This window comes from Fusarium flagelliforme (genome assembly GCF_020744385.1).
Source record: "Fusarium flagelliforme strain FIESC 12 MPI-CAGE-AA-0113 chromosome Unknown B0J16scaffold_6, whole genome shotgun sequence".
Lineage (NCBI taxonomy): Eukaryota > Fungi > Ascomycota > Sordariomycetes > Hypocreales > Nectriaceae > Fusarium > Fusarium flagelliforme.
In genome coordinates this window covers 626,300-650,162 of record NW_025763508.1, presented here as the reverse complement: position 1 = coordinate 650,162, position 23,863 = coordinate 626,300, and the positions used below count along the sequence as shown (strand labels likewise).

Below are 23,863 nucleotides of genomic sequence, written 5' to 3'. Positions count from 1 at the left end.
ATAATCAGCTTAGGAACGCGCACCCTGGATGATCCTTACCGATTGCGACATATGAAATCCGGATTTATCTTGCCGATCATTTCGAGATATCTCATCTCACAACAATCGGGTCGTTCTATTCTGAACGTGAAACCAGTGCCGAGAATCGATCGAGGAAAACTATCACTGGAAGGACCCTGTGTGCATCGGAATTGACGGAACCCCTCACAGCTCCCCTACAGCTGATGTACAAGTCTGTCATGATCTTTTAAGGCGGTTTTGATAATCGTGACATGATAGCATCTACGGACTTACAGTATTGGGCTATTCTTACTACTGACCCGTTTGAAACGGTGAATAGCACGGATGGATGCTGAAAACGGTTCCCTTTGGATCGTTTCGCCTCGCTCGGGTCTTTTCTCAGGATCTGTACAGTCCAGATAGCACTGTCCATCCAAGTACAGTACCACGGTCCGCCCTGGTGGGGTTTGCAGCCATCAAGGCCTCGATTGGTTACCAGTCCAGCAACGGAGAGGAGGTCCGTCTGCTGGTGATTGGTTGGACGTTTTCCGGACGCCTCTTTCCACATTGGCATTGGTTATCACCGCAAGGGGCCACTTCAAAGTCGACAAGGGACATTCGATACTGTAGGTATGGTTTGCGACTGGAGGGAGAGGCTTTGAAGTCAAAGCACTTTCCGTCATCTCATGCCGATATGTTGAGACGGGATGACGTTCCGAGGCTTAAAAGGCCATCATAAGTGCTGGATAACGAGCTGATGACAACAGGCAACGTTGTTGTCCATGTTCAAAACTGTTCAATCTCTATATGTGATTCGTCCCTGGTGAAAGAAGAAAGTGGGGCGAGGATACAGTGTCGAGGGTGACTTACAAACAGCTCTCAAGGCTTGACCGTCTGCATTTCTACGAGGACCAGTTGATACACCCATGCTCCAATGTCAGGGCCTCCAATAATAACATGGACCAATTACGAATCGAAACCACCGGACCTGATCCGTTGATTCATTGCACCGCACATCCTTTCTACATCCTCACCCACCATTCCCCTTATGTTCACCCCCCCGAACCCCAGTTGCTACAAAGTACAGAACATTTTTGCAGAACCAGCCATATCGTATAACTGAAGAGTTCGATCCACTGGCTGTTAATACTGGGGAATGAGTGACGCAAGTAATTGATAGTGGTCGCATCAGACGTTATAATATCCGAATCCCTTCATGAAGCTGCCGGGACTGCTGCCTTTTACAAACTGGCCATACTGACCATCAACGCCCACATACATTCAGTCTATTTCTTGTCTCAGTAAGATACCTTATCCTTACCGGTGTTACGACTTTACCCAAAAGGTCAATATCGTCCTAGCGCCTAGAAACATATCCGCATAGGCGACCCCGAACAAAATCATTGGATTGGGTCCAAGAAGCTCAAGCAAAAGTCGCGAAGCAACAAAAAGCGACGGGACCGTCCGACAGAGAATTAGCAATTCGCCCCCCAACGTCTAGACCAATATCCCCTGCAACTGCAAAGCACGTCAAGCAAACGGAGGATCCGACCACTTGACAATCTACCATTCAGGATTGGAAATCGGATTCTGTATTATCGATCGGTGAAATTCACCATCACATACTATTTGTTCTGCTTCATACTACCGGGAGCTCATTACGGTACTGTACTGCCTGCAGTCTGCACCACACACCCGGATTGGTTACTCCGTCGAGCTGCCACCTGCCCTGGCTAATTTTGGGAAGGTCAAGGTCTTGTTTCTACACCTTTCCAGGAAAGCTACACCTTACCTTGCCTTGGGCATAATACGGCCAACCTTTTTACATTTTAACCCTTTAACTCCAGAATCGGATTCTCAGGATATCCCATTCCTCTCTTCTTCTTTCTAACCTTCTCATACCCCTTCGCCACTTTTGGCCTCTTGATGTTCTGGACTCTTGGACCCCCATACTTCAACCAATTCGGCTAAGCACCCCCTCCCTGTGCCCGCTTAAGGTCCTTCGATCCCCCAGAGTAGCACGCTCATCTCCCATCGAGGCTCTGTTCAACGACATTTCGTTTCGGAAGTGGCTCAGTAGCCTCCTGCGCTTACTGTAGGACCGCAGCGCTATCCGTACAGTACAGTACAGTACAGTACAGTACAGCCCTTGTCGATTGGAGGCTGTCACCTCAAAGGTGCCTTTTAGTGTCAAGATGGACGGACCGAACCAAGACTTTGGCAACAAAGCCCATGACTTTCATGACAACTTCAACTTGAGGACTGGTCAAGATGATGCCAACATTGATCCTTTACTCAACGACTGCCCTCCCAATGGCGCTGTGCCTCCAGTCAGCAATCCCATGGATTCCCAGCTCTTCATGAATTCTGGCATGTGGAACCCCGTTGGCTTCTACCCTCCCGGCATGTCGGGCATGGCACCTACCACTTTGACCACCAACCCATTACAGCCCAACAGCCCAATACAACCCCTTGACACACAATCTTCACCCAGGACACCGTCGAGTGAACCTCTGTTTGGGACATCTCGTACTTCGAGCAAGTCATCTGTCCCTTCTTTTAATTCTGTCGACGCCGACGCCAAGCCTCGACGTAGCAGCAGAACTACCACCAGAGCCCAACCTCAGCCGGCAGCTGCTGAGACCAAACTACCGCGTCGACGAAAAGCTTCCAAGGCATCGTCTATCAAGGAGGAGCTGGAAGATGAAGAAGACGAAGAAGATGCCGGGCTTGGCAATTCAGACAAGCGTAACAAGTTCCTAAAACGCAACAGGATCGCGGCATCAAAGTGTCGACAGAAGAAGAAGGAATGGGTCAGCAGTCTAGAAGACACACGATACGGCTTGGAACATGAGAACAATGTTCTCCACAAGCAGTATAATGGCCTTGTCGACGAGCTAAGCACCATAAAGAATCAACTGATGCAGCACGCGTCCTGCAACGATGCCAACATCAACCAATGGTTAGACAACGAGGCCAGGAAGTTTGTCCAACGCATTGCATCCCAGAACCAAGCGCAGTTACAAGCACAAGCTCGACCGCATCAGAACACTGGTGACTGCTGCGACAAGCATCGTCGTAGTTTAAGTGGTAGGTCACTAGACCACGATTGACTGAGGCAAGGCTAACATGACCAACCTACAGTTGCAACTTCCATCCCTCGATCGATAGAATCCGATATCAGTTACGACCACATGACCGACAGCATGATTCAACCGGGACCTTGAACATGACACCGAGACCTTGAACGGTGACAGCGAGTGGAGAACGTGGCGCCTTGGAAAGCTGAAGGGACGAAGCTATTTTCGACGCTACTCCACAAGACCACAACAGCCTTGCTAATTTAACTTTGAAATTCTTTCGCATGCGACGAACAAAAAAAGCATCTCGAGCGGTATCGAATTGGAGCTGGATCAACAGCCTTTTATATGGAAACAAACTTGATGGAGAAATGTAAAGTACTAGACGCGAGGGCATCAGCGGAGGTTATACCCTGACACGGCATGGAACTTGACTACAAGTCCCAGTAAAGAGCATCAGCTTGGCTGATCCGATTACTGGACAGGTGTTTTTGGCGTCTGGGTGAAAGGATTGGAAGGGATTTGATATGGGCAGCAAAGGGAGGAAGAGCCCGTGAGATGAGATATTGATGATTTGACGCCTTCACGATTATGATTTGGTGTGCTTTGATAGGGATGTATGCGTGGCTAACTGAGGTAGCGATGGATGACTACTATATAATAGGGAAGAATCTTGGCCTTGAGCTCTCTTGAACCAGATGCTAGACTTGATAGAAGGGACAATAGCGTGATATCAACCAGGCCATGAAGAGAAGAGAAGCTAGGAAATGCGGAGGCACAATGACTGTACATAGTATGGAGGATACGACAAAGAGAAAAGATTCAAACCCGAAGAGGAAAACAGCTGCACGATGTGGATGTGGATGTTGGAACATGGGGATTGCAACGCGAAATGTGCAATGGTAAACGATGATGGCTCGCGGACGAGACTCCGAGGTTCTTTATTGGACAGGACAAACTTGAAGAGTCTGTTCCGGTTTATATAACCTTACAATTGCTAATCGCAAGGGCCAGCGTCGACCAGATTAAAGCTGAAATTGAGTGGCGATATTCAGATTTGCCACTATTCCCACTACCACTTTGTTCCTGAAAAGCGGCCGAAAGGGGGTGATCTTGCTACAAATCGAGATTTGCCCCATGCTGTGCCAATGAAAGGCAGTTTTTATCGTTAGCCGTTGACGCCGTGGCGACATCCACCGGCAGAGGTCCGTTGACAGGGAAACTTGTGATTGGTGGTTAAGAGTTGAAGTTGGACATGATTACTGGCCAGGGAATAAATGCGGCTGAACTCTGATATTGGTTATTCCCGTGGGGGATTACTGATCACGATAATTATATTGGCATTGCACAATTGATTCGTAGATTGATTCTCTTACTCCTACACAGAGATTCCCATTTTTTAAATGTACAGTAATATGATACACGCTCATCCGCCACCTCTCTATCTTCTCTTGATCCATCCCCTTGAGTTGGAGATACCCCTGATATTCTTAGTGTACTTCCAAAGGTGACGGTACTTGGGTCCCTGGCGCTTGGCTTCCCATCCGCGGGGCTTGACCGGTGGCTTGAGACTGTGGACACGCGTAGGACGGAACTCGACATCGGAGCCGGGGATGTTGTTACGGGCCATAACAGCCGCGGTGTTCTCGTCCCAGACGCTTCGGAACATGTTGAAGCCAAAGGGTGTTGTGTTGAACTTATCGCGGAATGATTTGAGGGAAAAGCCGTCGCGCTCGCTGTAGAGTTCCTTGAGCTTGGCGACGTCGATCTTTTGACCGGGTGCCTGCTCAAGAAGGTAAATACCGAGACGGTGGTAAGGGGCGCCCTTTTGGGAGAATGCGGGCATCCATGGTAGAGCGAGCTGGTCCTCGCCCTTTATCCTACTCAAAGGTAGAGAGGTGTCAGTAGGGCTGAGGGGGATGTTGGCTGCGAGGAAGTGGCAGCGCTTGTTGAAGGTGTCGGAATCAGGGTTAGGCACATCGGAGTCAAGAACGACGATAGAGACCAGACGCTCGCCCTTGTCGAAGACCTGTACCCGCAGACGAGGGGCCTTCTCGCTGACAACGCTGTCAACAATTTGGCCAGGAGGGATCTTTAGTTGACGGAAGTATAACTGAACATCGGCAGTAGGCTCGAGCTTGGGGAGCACATCGGGAACGATGTTGAACTGCTTGATACGTTGGTTGATAAGTCGCTGGTCGTATGAGCGCCACTTGGCCTCGGCGTAGTGACGGTAAATAGGCTTGTTCATATCGCCTGGGGTTGTTAGTGCCAGTCGACCCGATCATCACGAAAACATACCCGTTCCATCCTCAAAACGCTTCTTAACAACGGGATCATTGGCATCCGCAAGGATCTTGAGCTCTTCGACATATTTTCGTAGACCCCTCAATCTCATATCCTTTATGTGCTGACCACCCTTGATCTCCTCTGGTTTCGTAGCCTCCAGTCTGTTAATCTTCTCAATCTCCTGCTGAATCTTTCCCAGCTTCTCTTCGCGATCCGCTGACAGAATCTTGCGGGCTTCTTGGAAAGCCTGGTAGGGCAGGTGCTCGAATGGTAGATCTCCAGTGCTGCGGATGGCTAGGCGACGACGTCGGGATCCAATTGGCATCTTTCCAGACTTCATGAGCTGCTCTTCAAACTCGGGGAGAACTGTATTCGGGTCGAGATCTGCTTCGCTGGGTGTAGTCTGAGTTTCGGCTGCTGGTGTTCGGAGGATAGCGGCAGAGGTGAATGGGCGGACAATGCTGGGGCATTGAGGCCGTAGCTGCCGGGTGAGCGGCCTCATGGCGGCCTGGCAGCGCGACATGATGAGCAGCGGAGCGTAAGGACCGTGGAGCGTGGTGGACGTTGAAGTGACGCTGGGTGATAGATCTTGAGATATCTTGAAAAAAGCTCTGGGGATGGTTTGCAGGCCTGAGCCCCACTAAAAACTCGGGGACCGGAGGATGTTACCGATCCACTTTTTTCTCAATCGCATCACGGTTTTTGAAACCTCAACACCAGATCAGTTCGACTGCCGTGCCTCTGTATCCACCACCAGACTCTCCCTATCGACGTAACGAATAGGGTAATCTGTAAAAGATGGCTGGTAAGGGAATTGGCTTTTTGGCCGAGGCCATGGGCGCTCTGCGGGTGTCTGCCAAGGTATGTTGAACAGACTGCAGATGATGGATGATACTAACAATTGTAGCCGGCGACAATCCCCAGAGCCTTCACAAGGTCAATGGCTACACAAGTTTCGTCCAAGGACGCCTCGACAGAAACGACGAAACCTGCCAGCACCACACAGAAGATCCTAGAAGCATGGAAGCCTAGTACGACCCCCGTTACTTAATCGTAACCCCCACTAACTATCGCAGTCGAAACCGTTCCTGTCACAATTCACAACTTTCCTTCGCTAGAACCTACATCTCTCGAACGATGGTCCGTTGACCACCTTTACCTCCCTCTCCGCCGCGATATTCTCCACCTTGCCGTCACCTACGAAGGCGACAACACCCGTCAAGGTACCGCCTCAACCAAGACCCGATACGACGTCCACGGATCCCACCGAAAGATGCGACCCCAAAAAGGTACCGGTCGTGCCCGTATGGGAACCAAGCAAAGTCCTATACTGCGTGGTGGTGGAAAGACGTTCGGTCCTCATCCCCGCGATTTCGGAACCCACCTGAACCGCAAGGTCTACGACAAGGCCTGGCGTACCGCTCTGAGCTACCGCTACCGACAGGGTGATTTGATTGTGTGCGAGGATGGTATGGATCTTGAATTGCCGACCGACTACGAGCTTGTTGCTGGAAAGTACCTCAAGGATGGATTGAAGGAGGCGTATCTTAAGCGATATATGACAGGAGTGCTGGGTAACCTTGGTTTGGGCCGTGCCTCTGGCCGAACCCTCTTCGTTACTGGAAACCGACGTGAGGCTCTCTTCGACGCTATGGAGCAGGTGCCCTGGGAAGGTCGGGCCCTCGATATGGAGGATGTCGATGTCAAGGACCTCCTGGAGACAGGCAAGGTTGTCCTAGAGCGAAGCGTGCTCGAGGAGCTGATTAAGCAGCACCAGAGTGATTTAGTGAGCAGAGTCGTTATGCAAGGTCTCGTCAAGGGCGGACCTGAGACAGGGACGAGAGTGCTCGGGGCTTAATGCCATGTAGATATATAAACTTGTATTATTTTGTACACAATTGCATCGCATTGCATGTCATGATCAAATGGATGTCGGTTGCTCTTGGGTATCATTGGACTCGTCCAAGTCACTCTATGATTACACTGGTTTACATGACATAATACTACATATTCTTACAACGCTCCGCCAACTAGCGAAACAATCCACATGGCCACTCTAACTTTGAGACCAACTCTTCTTTCTGTTCGGGCAAAGTCGTCGCGAGTCGCCTTGGTAGCGTGCTCCTGCAACCACAGCTGCTCTTCCCCTAGTCTTGTCTTGAGCCCTTCGTCACGAGTGACAATCAAGGCACCAGCTTCAAGATCATGTGAATAGCTGCGCTTGGTATAGTTGGAGCTTCCAATGATGCTCATAGCTGGGTTCTTATCGCCTGGCATGGTAACCCAAAGACCCTTGGCATGGTATGTCCATCCTCCTGGTTGACCAACGCAGCCGTGACGCCACTCCTTTAAAGTGATGTCGTTGTCGCGACCTTCGTGGTGCACGCGGTGAACGAAGCGGCGAGCTAGAAGTGTGTAAGCATCTGGCAAGAGACCAGAGACACCCTTGGATTTGTAAAATCCGTTTGCCTCAGGGGAAGCGGTGATGACAGTGTTGGAAGAGGAGGCTGTGCTGAGAAGCAGCTTTGTAAGTGAGGGCGCGGGGTTGAAGTAGCCAGCTGTGAATGTCCAGGAAGACTCTCGGTAGGCAGGCAGAGCAAGAGTCTTGAGGATATGTGTGATTATGGGAAGCTCAGTTGATGTATCAGGCTTCATAACTTGTGACATCTGACCAAGCATGTAAACTCTTGTGTCTGAGATGTCATTCTCAGGTTGAGACTTGGGATGCAGAAGAGTTTGTAGTGTTGATGTAGTACTCTTGATGAACGATTGGGGCTTCTCTAGTGGTGAAGGCGCGGAGTTCTTCTCAGGCCAGGTGAGAGTGAAGCCTGCTGGTTCTTTTGAGGGCTGAACAAGGAAACTAAAGGATGTCACTCCTGAGTGGATGTTCCAGAAGTGATCGGTGACCTCTTTTGAAGAAAAGAGATGATATCGATCTTGGCGGTTGGTAAAGTAGTCGGTAGACAGGTTGGCCCTGGAAAGTTAGTATTTCATCAACAAAAGAATTGGTCAACATACCCAGACATGATAATCTCATCATCGACGCCGTACAGCTTCATGTGTTGAAGTCCCCATCCTTCGTTAATTCTTGTGGGAATATACTGTTTCCTCAACCCAGTCAAGTTTGGCGTATGGTACATTCGAATCTCAACACGATCCGCTCCGAATTCTTCCACCAGCGGTGCCAGTAAAGATGCGCTCGATGGGTTAGGCGCTTCTCGAGTTCCTCGCAAGGCATCCGTAAGAATGCTCAGCTTGACATCCTTGTTGTCTCTCAACGCCTCTTGCAGAGTTTCAATGAGCTCCTTTTCAGACTTTCCAATGTACAATGTCGACAAAAAGATTCGTTTTTTGGCGTTTCGTATCCGATCCTATACCGATCAGTCCCATCCACGTTCACTTGGTGATGGTCGAACCTTTAATGTCTCATAGAATTCTGCCGGTGTACGAATAATCTGAATCTGCTCTCCTCGAACATCGAAACTCGGCGCAAGACGATCTAATTCAGTGACAAAAGGCGCCAGCCCTCCAACACCATTGGCATTCGATGCCTGGGGAGTACCTCCAGCAGGCATAGCATACTGTCTTGTCTGAACCCTTGCACTTGGGACTCTGGGCTTGAAACTGGCGGCACGAAGCCTGGTAGTGCAACGCGCGCAGCTCCTAGTCAGCATTTTGATAAAAATGCAGCTCAATTGAAGCTTGCAGTCGAATTAAAGATTGCTTGTTAATTGCTAGAATATTTCTGGTTGAAGCCTCGAGGTACGTACCCATGCCGTCACGGAAGCTCATTTGCCGAGGTTGATCCGTTCCTGCTGGGCAATCTTCAAACCATCCCATCATTGACGGGGATCAACATCGCCATCCCGCCAAACGACGAGATCAATTGTCGCTCAACCGCCATCATGTCGACGATCGGAAGAACACTGACCAACCTGCGAAAGGTTGGTATCAAGGTGAGTTTGCGTCAATTACTGGGCCAGGCCAATGCTAACTTGGGTAGGACTACTTTAGACAGATGCTGGTATGTATCCGACCGAGCGATCGAATGAATCGAATTTCTGGCTAACGACACCTGTTTCTCGCAAATAGTACATCGGTACGCTATTCACGATTATGGGCCGAATGCCTACTGACATCCACAGGTGATACCAAGGCTGGTGTTCTCATCGGTACCGATCGCGCCGGTAACAAGTTCTTCGAGAACCAGGAGGAACTTCCCCTCCGAACACGCTGGGTCGAGTACGCCAAGCACGATTACGATGCTGCCCACATCGAGCCCGGATGGCACGCCTGGATGAGCTACGCTGTCGACAAGCCCCCTACCGAGGACCCTCTGTTACAAGCCGGTAAACGAGCTTTCGAGCCCGCGCGTGCTCTTGCCAACTTCACCCAGAGCCAGGGCGCCTTCAAGACATACAACACGTGCGTAAATCGTATTTACGAGACGAAACAAAGCTGACTCTTTACAGGGCCAAGTCCAAGATCAATGCGTGGGAGCCTGTGGCTGCGCCTCGGGAATAAGGATCAGATGAGCGGTTAAGTGTATTTAAATTTGCATAGAGAATGCAGTCGGCAAAACCCAAAAAGGGTGAATTCAAACGAAATTCTACAAATTTTATGGTCTGCTCATACAAAAACCAACGATATAGGATCTAGAAACGTGCACTCTATAGGCTCACGATCCTCCTCTTACATGCTACATAGGAAATTTACGACTTTGCTTCAATTGCAGATTTGATAGCTGGAATGGTCAGCTGAGTTTGGAAATATGACAGAAAACTTACCTTCACATGACACTCTAGCATCTCCAAACAACATCTTTGCGTTGGGCATGTAAAACATGGGGTTGGGAACATCGGCTACAATTGTTAGCGGAGTCAAATTGAAGATTGAGATACTCACCATAACCACTGGCCATGCCTCTCTTCATAATGACAACTTGCTTGGCCTTCCAGGCGTGGAGCACAGGCATACCCTCGATTGAGCTACCCTTTTCAAGAGCAATGGGGTTGACAGTATCGTTAGCACCAATGACAACAGCCAAATCAGTATCGGGGAAATCATCATTGATCTCATCCATCTCCAGGACAATATCGTACGGTACGCTGGCTTCAGCAAGGAGCACGTTACACTGACCAGGCATGCGGCCTGCGACAGGGTGGATGGCAAAGCGAACAGTGATACCCTTGGATCGCAAAGTTGAGACAATGTCCGAGATGGCGTACTGAGCCTTGGCGACAGCCATGCCATAACCGACGATGAGAATGACCTTTTCAGAGTTGAGAAGTGCATCTGCGAGATCATCTACAGATGTTTGGGTGACTTCTCCCTGAGGCTTGTATTCTTGGACTTGAGTAGGCGTACCCAAGCCTCCAAAAAGGACGTTTGTGAGTGATCGGTTCATGGCAACACACATGATGTACGAAAGAATGGAACCAGATACACCGATCAGAGCTCCAACCGTGGTCAAAAGGGGATTCTCAAGCATGAAGCCTTCAGCGACAAGAGCAAAGCCACTGTAAGCGTTCAAGACAGTGATGACAACAGGCATATCAGCGCCACCAATTGCAGAAGTGGTTGTGTATCCCTTGATGAAACTCAATGCGGCGTTTCCTGCAAGTGCTCCAGCTGCAATCAAGGGACTTCCTGGTGCCATAGTGATGAAAGCGCCCATGGTCGCTGCGTTGGTTGCAAGCAGACCTGAATTAATGATATGCCGCCCAGGCAGCATCTTTGGCTTGGATGACATCCTTCCAGCAAGTTTCATGAAGGCAACAATTGATCCGGTAAATGTGATACCACCGATGAAAACACCGAGATAGGCCGTTACAAGGTGGAGGGTTGAAGGATCCATGACATCTGCCATGACACTACCAATACTGGTCAAGACAGCAGCAAGACCAACAACGGAGTGAAGAGCTGCAACAGTCTGGGGGAGATCGGTGGGAGTGATTCGCTTGCCAATGAGCATGCCAGCAATGGTACCAAGAGCAGCGAGACCACCAAACTGGGTGAGAACCTCAGGGGTGAAGCCAGCAGCAAGTAAACTGGCCAAAACACCGGTACCAACACCAAGGATACCAAGAGCGTTACCCATACGGGCAGTAGCCTGTGAAGCAAGACTTGAGACAGAACTGATGCAGAGAACAGAGCTGACGAGGTAACCGGCCTGAACGAGACCAGCAGCACCTGTTGAAGCGGCGGCCACGAAACCACCACCACAGAGTACGGCGGGAACAGCGTAGAGCCAGGGGTACTCAGGGGGGTCAGTAGGTCCTGTCTTTGTTAGCTACATCTTGTAGACAGGATGGCAACTCACGCTTGAACATATCCAGCATACGTTTGGTGATAACGAAACCACCACCAACGTTGACAAACGCCAGCAAAACACTCAGGGCACCAAAAGCTTGGGGAATCGTCTCAGGAAGGAATCCACCGCCAAGAATGAACAAGCCACCAATACCAACCATTCCAGAAATGGCGTTCGTGACGCTCATCAGAGGCGAGTGAAGCGCAGGAGCAACACCCCAAACAGCACGATATCCAATAAGACTGGCCAAAGCGAAGGTAAAGGCGTTAGACATGAGAAGAGGGCTGGTCCATTTTCCAAGAGCCAACATGCTGCCCATACCTGCTGTAACACCAGCAACTTCACGAGTCTTCTTTTGCCAGGGAGTCAGTTCTACAGGTGCGGGAGTTGCTTCTGTTGTCTCAGCTTTTACAGGAGGTGGTGGAGGCGCTGCGCGGGGAGCAGGAGGGATGATATCTCCATCTTGAGTCACGATAGCACCTCGCACGACTTCATCCGTAAGATCGATACCGAAAGCTTTGGGTTCAGGGGTCATTGAAAGCAGGAACTTGGTAATGTTGTTGGAGTACAGAGTTGACGACTGGGTAGGCAGACGAGAGGGCAGATCAGTGTATCCTAAAGGTGTTAGTGAGAGTATATCAACGGCAGCAGGTACATACCAATAACTTTGACGTCGTTGTAGATGGCTAGTTCTCCTTTCTTGGTAGCTTCGCAGTTACCTCCAGCTTCAGCAGCCAAATCAACAATGACACTTCCGGGTTTCATGACATCAAGAATATCGTTCTTGAGCAGTTTTGGGGCAGGTCTTCCGGGGATCAATGCAGTGGTGATGATGATATCGACTTCCTTGGCTTGGTCTTTAAAGAGTTTCATTTCAGCTTCGATAAATTCCTTACTCATTTCTTTGGCATAACCACCAGCGCCAGAACCATCTTCTTGGATTTCGACTTCAATGAACTCAGCACCAAGAGATTGAACCTGTTCGCGAGCAGCAGGTCGAGTATCGAAGCCACGAACAATGGCTCCCATACGACGAGCAGTAGCAATAGCACTTAGACCAGCAACGCCAGCACCAATAACCAGAACCTTGCAAGGAGGAATCTTGCCGGCAGCAGTAACCTGACCAGTGAGGAATCGACCAAAGACGTTTGACGCTTCGAGAACAGCTTTGTAACCAGCAATGTTGGCCATACTGCTGAGGGCATCGAAGACCTGAGCACGAGAGATACGGGGAATCATGTCCATAGCGAAGCTGGTAGCCTTTCGGGCAGCAATCTTTTCGACGAGCTCTTTGTTCTGAGAGGGCTGAAGAAAGGAAATGATAGTCTGACCCTCTTTCATGGAGTCGAGTTCTTCAAGGCCAGGACCGCGGACTTTAAGGACAATATCGGAGTTGGACCAGACTTCTCTAGGACCATCGACAAGAGTTGCGCCAGCTTTTTCATAAGCAGCATCGAGGAAATCAGCATGTGTGCCAGCACCACGTTCGACAAGGACTTGTTTGAAGCCCTTTTTCTTGAGGATCGCAACATTGGCAGGTGTAACAGCCACGCGACGTTCGCCAGGAAAGATCTCGATAGGGACACCGACGACAAGGTTCTCATAGGGGGTTGATTTGGGAAGGACTACGGTAGAATATTTTCGAGGCGCCGTAGGCGTAGGAACATGTTGAATCAGAGAGAGGGGCTTGGCGATCTCTGCGACGAGTGCACGCTGGCGGGAAGCTCCAAAGGTGCTGTGCCATTGTTTGCGACGCGAGAGAAGACCATCTAGAGCTCGAGTTAGTTTGTATGAGCTTCGGTAGTAGCTGCAAGCTTACCTTGAACTTTATAACCCTTCAATTGCTTCTGCAGAAAGAAGCTCGAAGCGCACAGCTCTGTAGCTGAGGCTGGAACCGCGGACGAGGCCAACGGACGAAGCATATGAGACGCCATGATTATAGAGTCATGAGCGCGATAGCAAGGCCCAAAGATGGCTCGACACGGGAGTTTAGATCAAGTACTCTTTCTGAGTCTTGTGTATCCAAAAGTACGACAAAACAGAGAACACAAAAACTTGAGAGAGGGAATAAAAACAAGACAAGAGACAAACAATCGAGGGGTAGTTGCCTTGTCATGTGTTGTCGGGTTCCCTCCATTCCTTCCTTCCTCCATGGAACTGTTCTACCCAGGTAACCGACATAACACCACTGAAGCTTGAACCCTTGTCCCTCTGCCGGGGTTCTATTAGCCGCCCCGGGAAGAGGGGCGTCGAGCACTAATGCCGCTAAAACCTGGGGGAGGGGCCGCTGCTGCGGAGAACAATTACAGGGGACAAGGGACGGTTATCGAATCATTAAAGAGTCCTCGTCATGGATCATGACGAGCGTCAGCGGGTGGTTCGGGGGAATTAAGAGAGCGAGATGTTGATGCAGCCAGTCAGATGAGATTACGGACCTACCTGATGAGTCCTGCCGAGACCAGAAACAGACGTTTTCCCCTCTTCGGACCTTGAAATCCGGACATGAGGCGGTTAGAGATTGTCCGAGATCATGATGTATCATGCTTTCAGGAGGGTTTCTTAATGTGCAATGAGGCCTTTCGCAAAACTGATAGGTCAACTTTTCGCGCTGAGTTGAGGCTGCCGTTGGAATCTTTGAATTGGGTTTGGGAGCATTTTAGAACTGCGAGCTACGTAAAGATACACTCACATATATAGCTGATGCAATAGGAAGTGTACTCGAAGGAGTGAGGAGCATATTCGAACGCATGGAGACACATAAGAACATGCACGACATTCATTCTCGATCTTAAATGGCAGTGTAACCATCCTGAGCGTTTTATCAAAGATAAACTCTTCTCAAAGTGTGCCTCTGGTATTCCACCTAAAGTGTGCCTAAAACTCGGCCAACTGCAGATAAGGTCGAGGAGCAGCCTTGCTTCTCGAATCATTCGAGAAGCAATTTGACAAGATGAATAATGGCTATTTCTTCAGGCAAGTCTTTACACCCAGTACATCCCATAAGTGTTTTGTCTGTCCCTACTATTCCTGTCCTTATTACATGCTTCACCTTGGCTCGACCTTTCATGAGACCAGCTCAATGCGATCTTCATCAGATAACACTCATTGAACCCCTGATCAAATGGCTTCACCGGGAAGTCAACGCCGATGTCAGCATTCTGCATTGATAGAATCTAATGAGCAGAGTCAATAAGGCCACCAGTTCCCTTTTCGGCCTAACGCTGGTGTTATAGTGTGGATCTCCCAACACCAAGATTGGACCCTGAATATAATCACGAGAACCATCTTCAATTTTACCACATGACACCCGTCAATCCTCAAAATTGTCCTACTCTCACGATGAAATAATAACCTTACTTTTAACTTTCTTCTTCCCTCATTTCTCTCCTGGTTGAAATAGAGAAAGCAACCTACCGCCATCATGCCGCGCTGGAAAGCCCCTATCCATCACTTCTCATACCGCGTTCTCATAATCCCGCCTATTCTTCTCGCAGCGGCTACAATCGTCGCTCTCTTTCTACATTCAGACGTCAACGCTGCGCTTCTCTGGTCGCAATGTCACTCCCACGCGCGCATCCCAGGAGTTAGTCGTATCCCAGCCATCGGCACGCCTCTATGCTATCTCATCAGCTTCTTCCGCGCCGCGCTGCAGTCGCTGCGCAGTACCGCTGTCATGGCTGTTGTCCTGGCCTTTCTGGGCGGTCTGTTGACAGTGAGCACTGTTGAAGCGGCACGCATTTGTAACGCGCCGAATGTGCTTATTGCGTATCCTACTGGACCTTGGTTGGTGTTTGATCTTGTTGGGGGTGCTGTTGTTTGGGAGCTTGTTATTATTCCTGCATTTTTGCACCGCGCGAGGAGTGTTTTGAATGCGAGGCAGAGAGATGACGGACATGGTGATGTTCATCAAATCTTCACCAGCCGTCATCTTCCTGATAGTGAACTTGTGGCCATCCCTATCAGTGTGGCCCTTGGCTATTTCCTGCCGTCCATTTTGATGCTCTTCAAAACGACACCAGCAACCGTCGGAGTCTGGCTGTTCTTCCCGATTTATGTGACAATCGTTCGTCAGACAATCCGCAGTGTTATCGCCGTTATCCGAAGAGTCAGTCCTACAAACATTCATCTTGCATCAAACCGACGATCACTGTTCTTTGTTTACTTGCTCCCAATCGTCTGCTCGATTCTGGCACATGTCTTCTTCATCTGGAGTCTGACCCAACCTGATGATCGCAAGGAGATGACCAGGTCAACCATAGTCTTCATTGAAGTTGACACACAATTCATCTTCTGGACTGTTCTGTACTGGATGTTGGTGGAGGTTGGATGGAGAGTTCCTTTGACCACAGTTCTCACATCTCTTCTGATTGGACCAGGTGCGGGAACTTGTGTTGGATGGATGTACCGAGAGAAGCTCATTCACCATGATGATGATGGAAACGAAAGTGCTGATGAGCCAGCCGATGAGGAGACGCCTTTGTTGCAATGATACGATACCCTAACGTCAATACCTTTCCCTGTTCTAACCCATAGACTAATGCATGCAATCAATACAACATGAGTATTTTACAGTATTCATAGGGACAACCTCACGCTTTGTACAGGTCTAACCTCTTCGTAAATGGTACAGATATGATACAGATTAATCCACTCGCTATGCGTCTTCCTGTAGTCTTGACAATATCCTGTCCCTGACAACCTGTGATGCTACAACTCCTCCGTGTTGCAGGGTGACGGCTCCAATGATAGCCATGATCGCACCGTTGAGCACGACATCAACACCAGAAACCCGGAGGTTTTCCACCTAATTCATGTTAGTCGAGAAACACACAGTAACTTCTGGTCCATACCTTTCGGGGCTTCCACCTCACAACATCGATCAACCCCACGTCAGCTGCCAGAGTAGATAGATTTGTCTTGCCAGCAATATCCTTAGCTCCGATATGAGACAGGTTGTCAACCGACTGCAAACTGGGATGTAGGAATGGTTCTCGCTCGAAACCATCCTTTTTGTGTTTTGTGACAGGGTCCTTGGCAACGATCGTCTTGGTGGTCTCCATGATGAGGGTCATTCGTCCTGCAGGGGTCAGCATATGATACCCTCCCAATTGTAAAGGTCCAGCCTACCGAGAAGCGCCAATCGGTCGTTAAATCCTCTTCTTCCCTGATCGAAACTCTTATGCGTAACAGCCAACCACTTAATCTCCTCAGGCAAAAGCTTGCTGCCGCCAGGTCCCAGTAGACGTTCATACACCTCATCCAATTTCTTAGGGTCGTTGTTGACATTCCAGATCTTGTTTCTAGGGTTCTTTGCGAAGTCGAGCTGTATGGGGGCCTTCATGGCGGGGGGTGTCTGACTCCATCGTGGGACGGCATCGGAAGGACTTTCGGTTTTGAAGGATTCGGGTGTCGAGTCGGTGGCATATGTTCGCACGCATGGCATAACTGTGCGGGCGAATTGTCTGCTCCGCAAAAGGCCGGAGCGGCAAGATTGAAGAGCCATTGTGAGGGTTGGGAATGGATTGGGCGAGGGTCTCTTGCAATCCAACGCTCATTACGATGGGTTGCCGATGAAGCTGGGTCGCGAACATTTTCTGAAGGTCACGTGTGCAATCGATAAGACTGCCCCACCTGCCACTCAACACCAAGTTTTGGTCTAAATCAGGGTATCGTCGGCTTCGTTTTATAACCGGGTGTATTTGGACATGAACAAACGTTTGTAGACGATCTTATCTACCTGAATGAGTCCTGTAGCTCAGTATCAGTGGGCTTGAATTATTATTATAGACATCACTCTCTTTTCAATCCACACCAAAAATATGTCGATTGAGGAACCTCACTCTGTACCCTTCACTCTTGGTTACATTGCTACTCTTCTCTTCTCTGTGACTCTAAACGCTGGCATCAAGCTCAAATTCACGCTCAAATTCAAGGAAATGCATGGTATCCTGCATGCTCCCTTGACCTAGGCTCTCTGCGTCGGCAACCTACCGATGCAAGAATAACCAGGCCAGTAACATTAGCAGGCAGCACATTGATAACTCAGAGAGTATCTAAGCTTATATGTCAAATTAAACAAACATGAATTCTTAGTCGGTGAATGACGGTTTCCAAAGTTTGTCACACAACACCAACTCAGCCAGACCTTTACTTATAGGGCTTTCTTCTATTCCATCGTAACTTCCTTAAAATCTTATTACATCCCAGCATCCTAGTCGTCTCTGAAATTCTGCTTTTCTCAAGTCACATAGTCCGGTCTTCCATCCAACGAATTGTCAAAATGGCTTTTCGTCAGGGAGCAGCTGGTATGTCGCTAGTTGTACGGCTGAGTGATGGCATAGAGTAAGTTGATCGAACTTCATTTCCTACTATACTGATGGTCTTCATACCCTAACAGCGATCCAGCAGCATATGCAACCACATTCCCAACGGCAATGATCCGAGCTGGTCTCTGGAATGGCTCAAGTTTGCCCTCCTCCGGGATGATGACCTGCCTCACGAAGTCAGAAGTTTGCGTAATTTCATCAAGATCAAGGCTCGTCTTCAGGCTTTGAACATTTCGGCAGAGAAAGCCATGGCAGATCATTTCAAGTCTCTTTGGGATGACCAAGTTGAAAGATCTTCCATACTCTATCCTTCTGGCGTCCTACATCGCGTATCTACTCAGCTTTTTATGACATTTCCAGCCTCCTTCCCTTTCTATGCAGGCGTGCTGATATTCGGGGCAATTCGACAAGCCAGTATTCTCTCCTATGATGTTAGGGTCTTTCCCAAATGTATTTCAAGTCTAGAGGTTACTGCAGTTGGTCGTATTGCAGACTTGACCAGGCTAGCTGTTGGTCCTGTAAGTAATCTTGCCCATAGTGGTCCTTGTTGAGTTCAAATCTGATACAACATCAGTCACAGCAGATCAAAGATGGGGATGTGGTCATTTATTGCATGTGCGGTGGTGTCACAGTTGTAAGTAATTCGGCTCCTCGTAAACAAGATACTCACCAGATTACAGAGCACTACCGCGTACAGAGTTCACGGAGCCTCGGGCTTTTCTATGGAAGAAATCCTCCCACAGGACTCCGTTTTCGCCGGGGCAGAGTTCCTTGGTGATGCCTTTATAAACCTTCTCAAGGCAAAGGTTAAAGAAGTATATCCTCTGCAAGTATTCGAGACTTTCCCAGAGGAAGTGTTTGAGGCTTTCTTTCGAAGTTACTGGGACGGTTGCATGGAGCTGCAATGTCCTGGGACTGCACCAGTCATAAATTATCCATTTCCTCCTCCATCGACCAGTGGTGGCTATACGAGAGTCTTTCTTTCGTTCAGCGCGTATGTATGAAACTTGTTCGGTGAGGAGTTACTGACGCAACTTAGAGATGAACTTGCATCGATCTTGAACCCCATTTTTGACAAGATTGTGACTCTTGTTAGATCACAAATCGAGAGTGTCGACTTGGTCCCAGGAAAATCGGTGAGTTCCATCAAAGGTGCCGAGGATGGCTTTTAACAAGAGATCTCTAGCATGTCGTCTTAGATGGTAGCTTTGGACAGAACCCCCATCTTAAGGCTCGACTCAAAGCAGCCGTACAGTGGCTCGCTCCATCTACAACCACTCATATTCTTTCAGACAACCTGAACTTCAAGTTCTCCCCCCCTGGCTTTCAGCATTTCTCAGCTGTTCGTTCTCGCATCGCTCGCGCCAGCTACGGAGTACTCTCAAAATCTGAAGGCTCAATTATTTGGCTCGTGAACAAGGTAGGTCAGACCTTCACAGGGTTTTTACAATACTTTGCTAAGCGTTTCTCAAGGGTGATCAGCTGTCTGTTCGCGAACCGAATCGACGAGGCCTACCACCACAAGTCATTTCGGTATCTGACACGAACAGTGGTCAAGTCAATATGGTCCTCGTTTATCGTAAGATGGGCGATGATCTGCAGGAGCAACTTATGTGCGCAATGAAATGGCCTGTTGCGAGTATTGAGTCTCAGTTTGAGATGATGACGCTTGGTTCGGAACGTGGACTTGAGCTCGGTTTCGCTTGGAATGGCCTCAATATGGAGGTTTCAGTCTTTGTGAATGGCGTTAAACCTAGAGGTCTGCAATGTGGGCGAAACCATTTCATTTGAGATGTTAGAAGAATTAGTCGCTGTAAGCGTAAAAGACAAATGGTGAGACAAGCATATCCCTCATTCATGTAAGAATATCCATGATAAAAACTAAAATTTGACACACATGCCCAGAAGCTGCATTGCCGGAAACAAAAAGAAGGAAACAAATAAAAAGTGAAAGACATATTAAAGCAGTTTGCATTTCGACAGTAGATATTGACATCACGCAGCCTCCTACAGATGTGGCGCTTACCCCAGATCAAGCCACACCTGAACTCCAAATCCACATCTCCATCGCAGCCTCGTCAAGCTTCACGCATCCACCATCCAAACATATACTATTTCCATCATCCCAGGATCACAGCAACTTTGATCACTATTCTTACTGACGACACACTCTAATTGAAGCGCCCACTGCGCAAACCGTCGGCGCCATGGCTGCTGAAACTCCAAAGCTTCTCTGGAATCCTGATAATGTCAAGGATGTCGCAGAGTCGGTCGGCATCAGCTCGCTCAACGAAGAAGCCCTCAAGTGTTTAACCCAAGATGTCGAATACCGCGTTGGTCAGGTCATCGTAGAAGCTCTGCGATTCATGCGCGCCTCGCGTCGAACAACTCTCACCGTCAACGACATCTCGCTCGCGCTCAAGGCTCTCGACGTCGAACCCCTCTACGGATACGATTCTACGCGTCCGCTTCGATACGGCGAGGCTAGTCTTGGTCCTGGTCAACCGCTTTTCTATATCGAGGATGAAGAAGTCGATTTTGAGAAGCTCATCAATGCGCCTCTCCCCAAGGTGCCGCGGGATATGGGTTTTACAGGTAGGTCCGTCTCGACCTATATTGAATTTCTACTGACATCTCTCAGCACACTGGCTCGCTATCGAAGGCGTGCAGCCATCAATCCCCCAGAACCCAACGACATCCGAATCTCGATCGCAAGAACTTCTCCCCAAGGGACCTGGTGCCAATCCCGCATTATCTGCTCTCGCAGGCAACGACAACGTCTCCATGAAGCCATCTGTTAAGCACATTGTGAGCAAGGAACTTATACTCTACTTTGATAAAATTCAGGCTGCTGTTCTCGACGACAATCCTGATGAAGAAGTGGTGCGCCTTCGACAGGCCGCTCTGGGTTCCGTGAGAGACGATCCTGGTCTCCATCAGCTTATCCCATACTTTATTACATTCATTATGGATCGAGTGACACATCATCTCGACGACACCTTCACTCTGAAGCAGATGATGGAATTGACCAATGCTCTGATTGAGAACAAAAGTCTTTTCCTCGATCCATATGCCAGTCCCCTTTCCGCGCCAGCTCTTACTTGTCTAATGGCCAGGAAACTGGGCACTGATGAGGGCACCGACGCTCTGAAGGAGCAGTATGACCTTAGGCAACTGGCAGCATCTCTTGTTGGGCGAATTGCCCGCAAATACTCGGCCTCGAACACTCTTCTGCGACCCAAGCTTACCCGAACCTGTCTCAAATACTTCCTCGACCCCACCAAACCTCCTGCGGTCCTCTACGGTGCCATTCATGGTCTACTTGAGGCAGGCGGCCCAGAAGCTATTCGCGTTTTGGTCCTGCGGAACCTCAAGACTTTTGATTCAGGCATCCTCCAACCTCTCAAGGAAAAGGCAGAGGGCACGGTGGATTACGAGATGCTGGTGCAAGGCATTGTTCAGGCCGTTGGTTCACTAGCGGACCACATCAGCTCAGACGCCAATGGAGTCAACGGAACAACCAGTGTGGAAGGCGAGACATCCGAGCTCAAGGAATTTATTGGACCCATCATTGGAGAGAAGATTGCTTCTTCCGGTAACAGGAGGTTGATACGCACAATCCTGGATGCCCGAAACTTGGAGTAGAATTAAAATGATCATGGCAGGCGAACGGCGTTTGGGTCGCGAAATACCTCACGAGATATTGGTTAGATGAGCCCTAGCATTTCAAGGCGCTTGTGTACAGATAATAAAATTGTTTGCTCAAAGTCAAGAATGCCTTTCAGGCTAAATACTCGTACACGAGTCTCGTCTCTCGTTCATGCTCCTATGTCCTTGCAACTGGTGTTTCATCCACTGCGCATGTTGCTTTATTTTCCTCTATCCCGCTCTTAACCCGCTTTTGTAATATGGTATCTTACAGGAAAGCAACCAGACCGATAGCGCCGAGAACGCTAGCAGCCCAGATGTACTTGTCGGCCTGAACAATAGTAGACTTGGCGAAACCCTTGCCGGCGTCGTACAGAAGGTGCTTGACACCGCTGATGGCGTGGTAGACGAAGGGGAAGCCAAGAGTGAACTTGAGACCACCCTTGACGGCGAGGGGAAGACCGGCGACGAAGCTAGCAATGCTCAAGCTCTCAAGGTGAAGACCGACGAGGGGAGCGGCGAGGTAGGCGATGGAGAAACCGTAGAGAGTGACGGAGAGAGTAGAACCGGTGATACGGTTCCAGGCGGAGCTACCGAACCATGTCTGCTCGAGCTTGTAGATGGCCAGATGGGGAGAGACGGGTCGGTTGAGGCGCTGGTTGACGAGGATCTGTTGGCCGTCCTCTTGAGAGACCTTGACGGAACCTTGGGCGCTATACACGTGTTAGACTAGCTTGGCCATTGGCAATTGTTGTTATCGGCGTACCGGCTGGGAGAAGAGGTAGAGAGTCCAGCAGCGAAAACACTCTTGGAGATGTTCTGGGTGAAGAAAGGCTTGGCCGCGCCTATTCCATTGTTAGCGATCCGTAGCTGAGGTTATTCGCTTTGCGCATGTACCTGAGCGGAGGGCGTTGACGCCAACACGTTGAGCGAGCATTATGACGGTAGAGGTATTCGTTCGGGAGAGATTCGGCCAAGGGTTCGTCCAACTATCGTCGGCGTCGTTGCTTCTGGTGCTGGACCAAGGATCGATGATGGCTTCCTATTCTCGAGTATCGGAACGGGCTCTCGGCTTCTCGGTCCATTCAACCAATAGGAAGCTCTCAATTCATCATCTCGGGACACACGTGATCCACATGCTCAGCAGCATCACGTGCTGTAAATCTGACTAAGCAGAATTTCGAGTTTTGTTATCACGAAATTTTCCGCTGGTTAGGAATTTCCTTTTCCTTTCTTCTTCAGATAGAATGAACGTCCGCCACACGCTGTCTAGTGTAGAGAGTGGACAGCATTGTTGGCAGGCTCATTCTGAGTCTTGGACTGTTCAAAGAAGAATATTGGGAAATTGGATCCATCGTTAATCTCGACACCTAGTTTTTCCGTCTAGGTGTCGTTTCATTTTAGAGATCTACATTCTTTCGCTTGATGTATATGTTGTAATTCTGTCAGTGTCAGTATGCATGCTTATCATGTCTGGAACTGCCGTGCATCTGTCTTGTGCTTTAAGCTTCATAATATGAGGGCAATCGAGTGCTGCATTGAAGTGGTGTTACGCGTCGTCAGAGTACTTGTCTGAAGTCTGCGGTGCAGAGAACATCAACGTCTACTAAGTCTCCTTGGTGTGACTGACTGCTCTTTGCCTACCCTACGTGCAAGTTCTGTGCCAATCTGGAACATGGGTCCTGGGTCCGCTGCGTCTACCAGACAGTCGAACCTGTGACGGCCTTGAAGCTATTCGCACTTTTTCTCAATGAGACACGCGTGATCAGACCTTGTGGCTCGACGCTTGTAATTATAATCGCTGCACTTTATTCCAAGAGCAACTGTTCGATGCTGTCGTAACCTATTGTTTTAAAACAGTGTTAGTCTTGTGCATCAATACCTACGGGTGGTTGGTTGCCCCCAATGACTCTTGAAGTCGAAGTCATGAGATCGCGCCTCGCAGCACCATGATGCAGGGAATCTGGAATGCATGTTCGAACGTATCTTGTTAAATCGATCATCTATTGATCATCTGTTGGATAATTCTCTTTAACTAAGATCAAAACATCATGTACTTCTCGCGCCTCGTTCTGACGCTCCAGGGTGATATACAGATGAACGAACAAAGACTCTTGCTCATACTTTGTATCCATTGTGCACCCAATACAACGCTTTGTTTCGCTGAGAAAATAGGCTTCTGTTCTGCACTGCGCTGCAGCTGCACT

General features: G+C 49.2%; 11 protein-coding genes across 11 annotated transcripts; 6 read left to right on the top strand and 5 right to left on the bottom strand.

Annotated features, from left to right (window-relative positions):
* Positions 1-2,195: 2,195 nt before the first annotated feature.
* B0J16DRAFT_322699 (uncharacterized protein) lies at positions 2,196-3,227 on the top strand (the record flags this gene model as incomplete). The annotated part of the gene is made up of 2 exons (XM_046125725.1): positions 2,196-3,090; positions 3,145-3,227. 2 exons carry the CDS (start codon positions 2,196-2,198, stop codon positions 3,225-3,227), a joined length of 978 nt encoding a protein of 325 aa, XP_045979788.1.
* Positions 3,228-4,268: 1,041 nt separating this feature from the next.
* Positions 4,269-5,986, bottom strand: B0J16DRAFT_416903 (phosphatidylethanolamine-binding protein). Its single transcript, XM_046133637.1, has 2 exons — positions 5,382-5,986; positions 4,269-5,336 (listed from the first exon to the last, which is right to left on the bottom strand). The coding sequence occupies exons 1-2, from the start codon at positions 5,890-5,892 to the stop codon at positions 4,522-4,524; spliced, it is 1,326 nt and encodes a 441-aa protein (XP_045979787.1). The 5' UTR covers positions 5,893-5,986; the 3' UTR covers positions 4,269-4,521.
* Positions 5,987-6,167: 181 nt separating this feature from the next.
* Positions 6,168-7,227, top strand: B0J16DRAFT_387038 (ribosomal protein L4 domain-containing protein; the record flags this gene model as incomplete). The annotated part of the gene is made up of 3 exons (XM_046131631.1): positions 6,168-6,230; positions 6,277-6,400; positions 6,446-7,227. The coding sequence occupies 3 exons, from the start codon at positions 6,168-6,170 to the stop codon at positions 7,225-7,227; spliced, it is 969 nt and encodes a 322-aa protein (XP_045979786.1).
* Positions 7,228-7,382: 155 nt separating this feature from the next.
* On the bottom strand, positions 7,383-8,944 carry B0J16DRAFT_271711 (uncharacterized protein; the record flags this gene model as incomplete). The annotated part of the gene is made up of 3 exons (XM_046123589.1): positions 7,383-8,343; positions 8,388-8,740; positions 8,786-8,944. 3 exons carry the CDS (start codon positions 8,942-8,944, stop codon positions 7,383-7,385), a joined length of 1,473 nt encoding a protein of 490 aa, XP_045979785.1.
* A 249-nt stretch (positions 8,945-9,193) lies between these two features.
* Positions 9,194-10,032, top strand: B0J16DRAFT_167613 (NADH ubiquinone oxidoreductase subunit NDUFA12-domain-containing protein). The gene is made up of 5 exons (XM_046122348.1): positions 9,194-9,325; positions 9,373-9,393; positions 9,462-9,468; positions 9,515-9,794; positions 9,842-10,032. Exons 1-5 carry the CDS (start codon positions 9,275-9,277, stop codon positions 9,891-9,893), a joined length of 411 nt encoding a protein of 136 aa, XP_045979784.1. The 5' UTR covers positions 9,194-9,274; the 3' UTR covers positions 9,894-10,032.
* Positions 10,033-10,094: 62 nt separating this feature from the next.
* Positions 10,095-13,700, bottom strand: B0J16DRAFT_402623 (NAD(P) transhydrogenase beta subunit-domain-containing protein; the record flags this gene model as incomplete). Its single annotated transcript, XM_046132666.1, has 5 exons — positions 13,502-13,700; positions 12,342-13,451; positions 11,692-12,297; positions 10,275-11,648; positions 10,095-10,231 (listed from the first exon to the last, which is right to left on the bottom strand). Exons 1-5 carry the CDS (start codon positions 13,614-13,616, stop codon positions 10,095-10,097), a joined length of 3,342 nt encoding a protein of 1,113 aa, XP_045979783.1. The 5' UTR covers positions 13,617-13,700.
* A 1,267-nt stretch (positions 13,701-14,967) lies between these two features.
* On the top strand, positions 14,968-16,333 carry B0J16DRAFT_167592 (uncharacterized protein). The gene has a single exon (XM_046122347.1). The coding sequence runs from the start codon at positions 15,104-15,106 to the stop codon at positions 16,169-16,171; it is 1,068 nt and encodes a 355-aa protein (XP_045979782.1). The 5' UTR covers positions 14,968-15,103; the 3' UTR covers positions 16,172-16,333.
* A 3-nt stretch (positions 16,334-16,336) lies between these two features.
* On the bottom strand, positions 16,337-17,185 carry B0J16DRAFT_387033 (ribonuclease-III-like-domain-containing protein; the record flags this gene model as incomplete). Its single annotated transcript, XM_046131630.1, has 3 exons — positions 16,337-16,486; positions 16,533-16,759; positions 16,810-17,185. 3 exons carry the CDS (start codon positions 17,183-17,185, stop codon positions 16,337-16,339), a joined length of 753 nt encoding a protein of 250 aa, XP_045979781.1.
* A 777-nt stretch (positions 17,186-17,962) lies between these two features.
* B0J16DRAFT_402621 (uncharacterized protein) lies at positions 17,963-19,920 on the top strand (the record flags this gene model as incomplete). The annotated part of the gene is made up of 7 exons (XM_046132665.1): positions 17,963-18,024; positions 18,088-18,526; positions 18,583-18,642; positions 18,689-19,002; positions 19,048-19,144; positions 19,195-19,428; positions 19,482-19,920. 7 exons carry the CDS (start codon positions 17,963-17,965, stop codon positions 19,797-19,799), a joined length of 1,524 nt encoding a protein of 507 aa, XP_045979780.1. The 3' UTR covers positions 19,800-19,920.
* Positions 19,921-20,109: 189 nt separating this feature from the next.
* B0J16DRAFT_364083 (uncharacterized protein) lies at positions 20,110-21,729 on the top strand. Its single transcript, XM_046129920.1, has 2 exons — positions 20,110-20,603; positions 20,650-21,729. Exons 1-2 carry the CDS (start codon positions 20,216-20,218, stop codon positions 21,651-21,653), a joined length of 1,392 nt encoding a protein of 463 aa, XP_045979779.1. The 5' UTR covers positions 20,110-20,215; the 3' UTR covers positions 21,654-21,729.
* A 59-nt stretch (positions 21,730-21,788) lies between these two features.
* B0J16DRAFT_167547 (uncharacterized protein) lies at positions 21,789-22,721 on the bottom strand. Its single transcript, XM_046122346.1, has 3 exons — positions 22,554-22,721; positions 22,423-22,501; positions 21,789-22,369 (listed from the first exon to the last, which is right to left on the bottom strand). The coding sequence occupies exons 1-3, from the start codon at positions 22,591-22,593 to the stop codon at positions 21,925-21,927; spliced, it is 564 nt and encodes a 187-aa protein (XP_045979778.1). The 5' UTR covers positions 22,594-22,721; the 3' UTR covers positions 21,789-21,924.
* Positions 22,722-23,863: the final 1,142 nt, after the last annotated feature.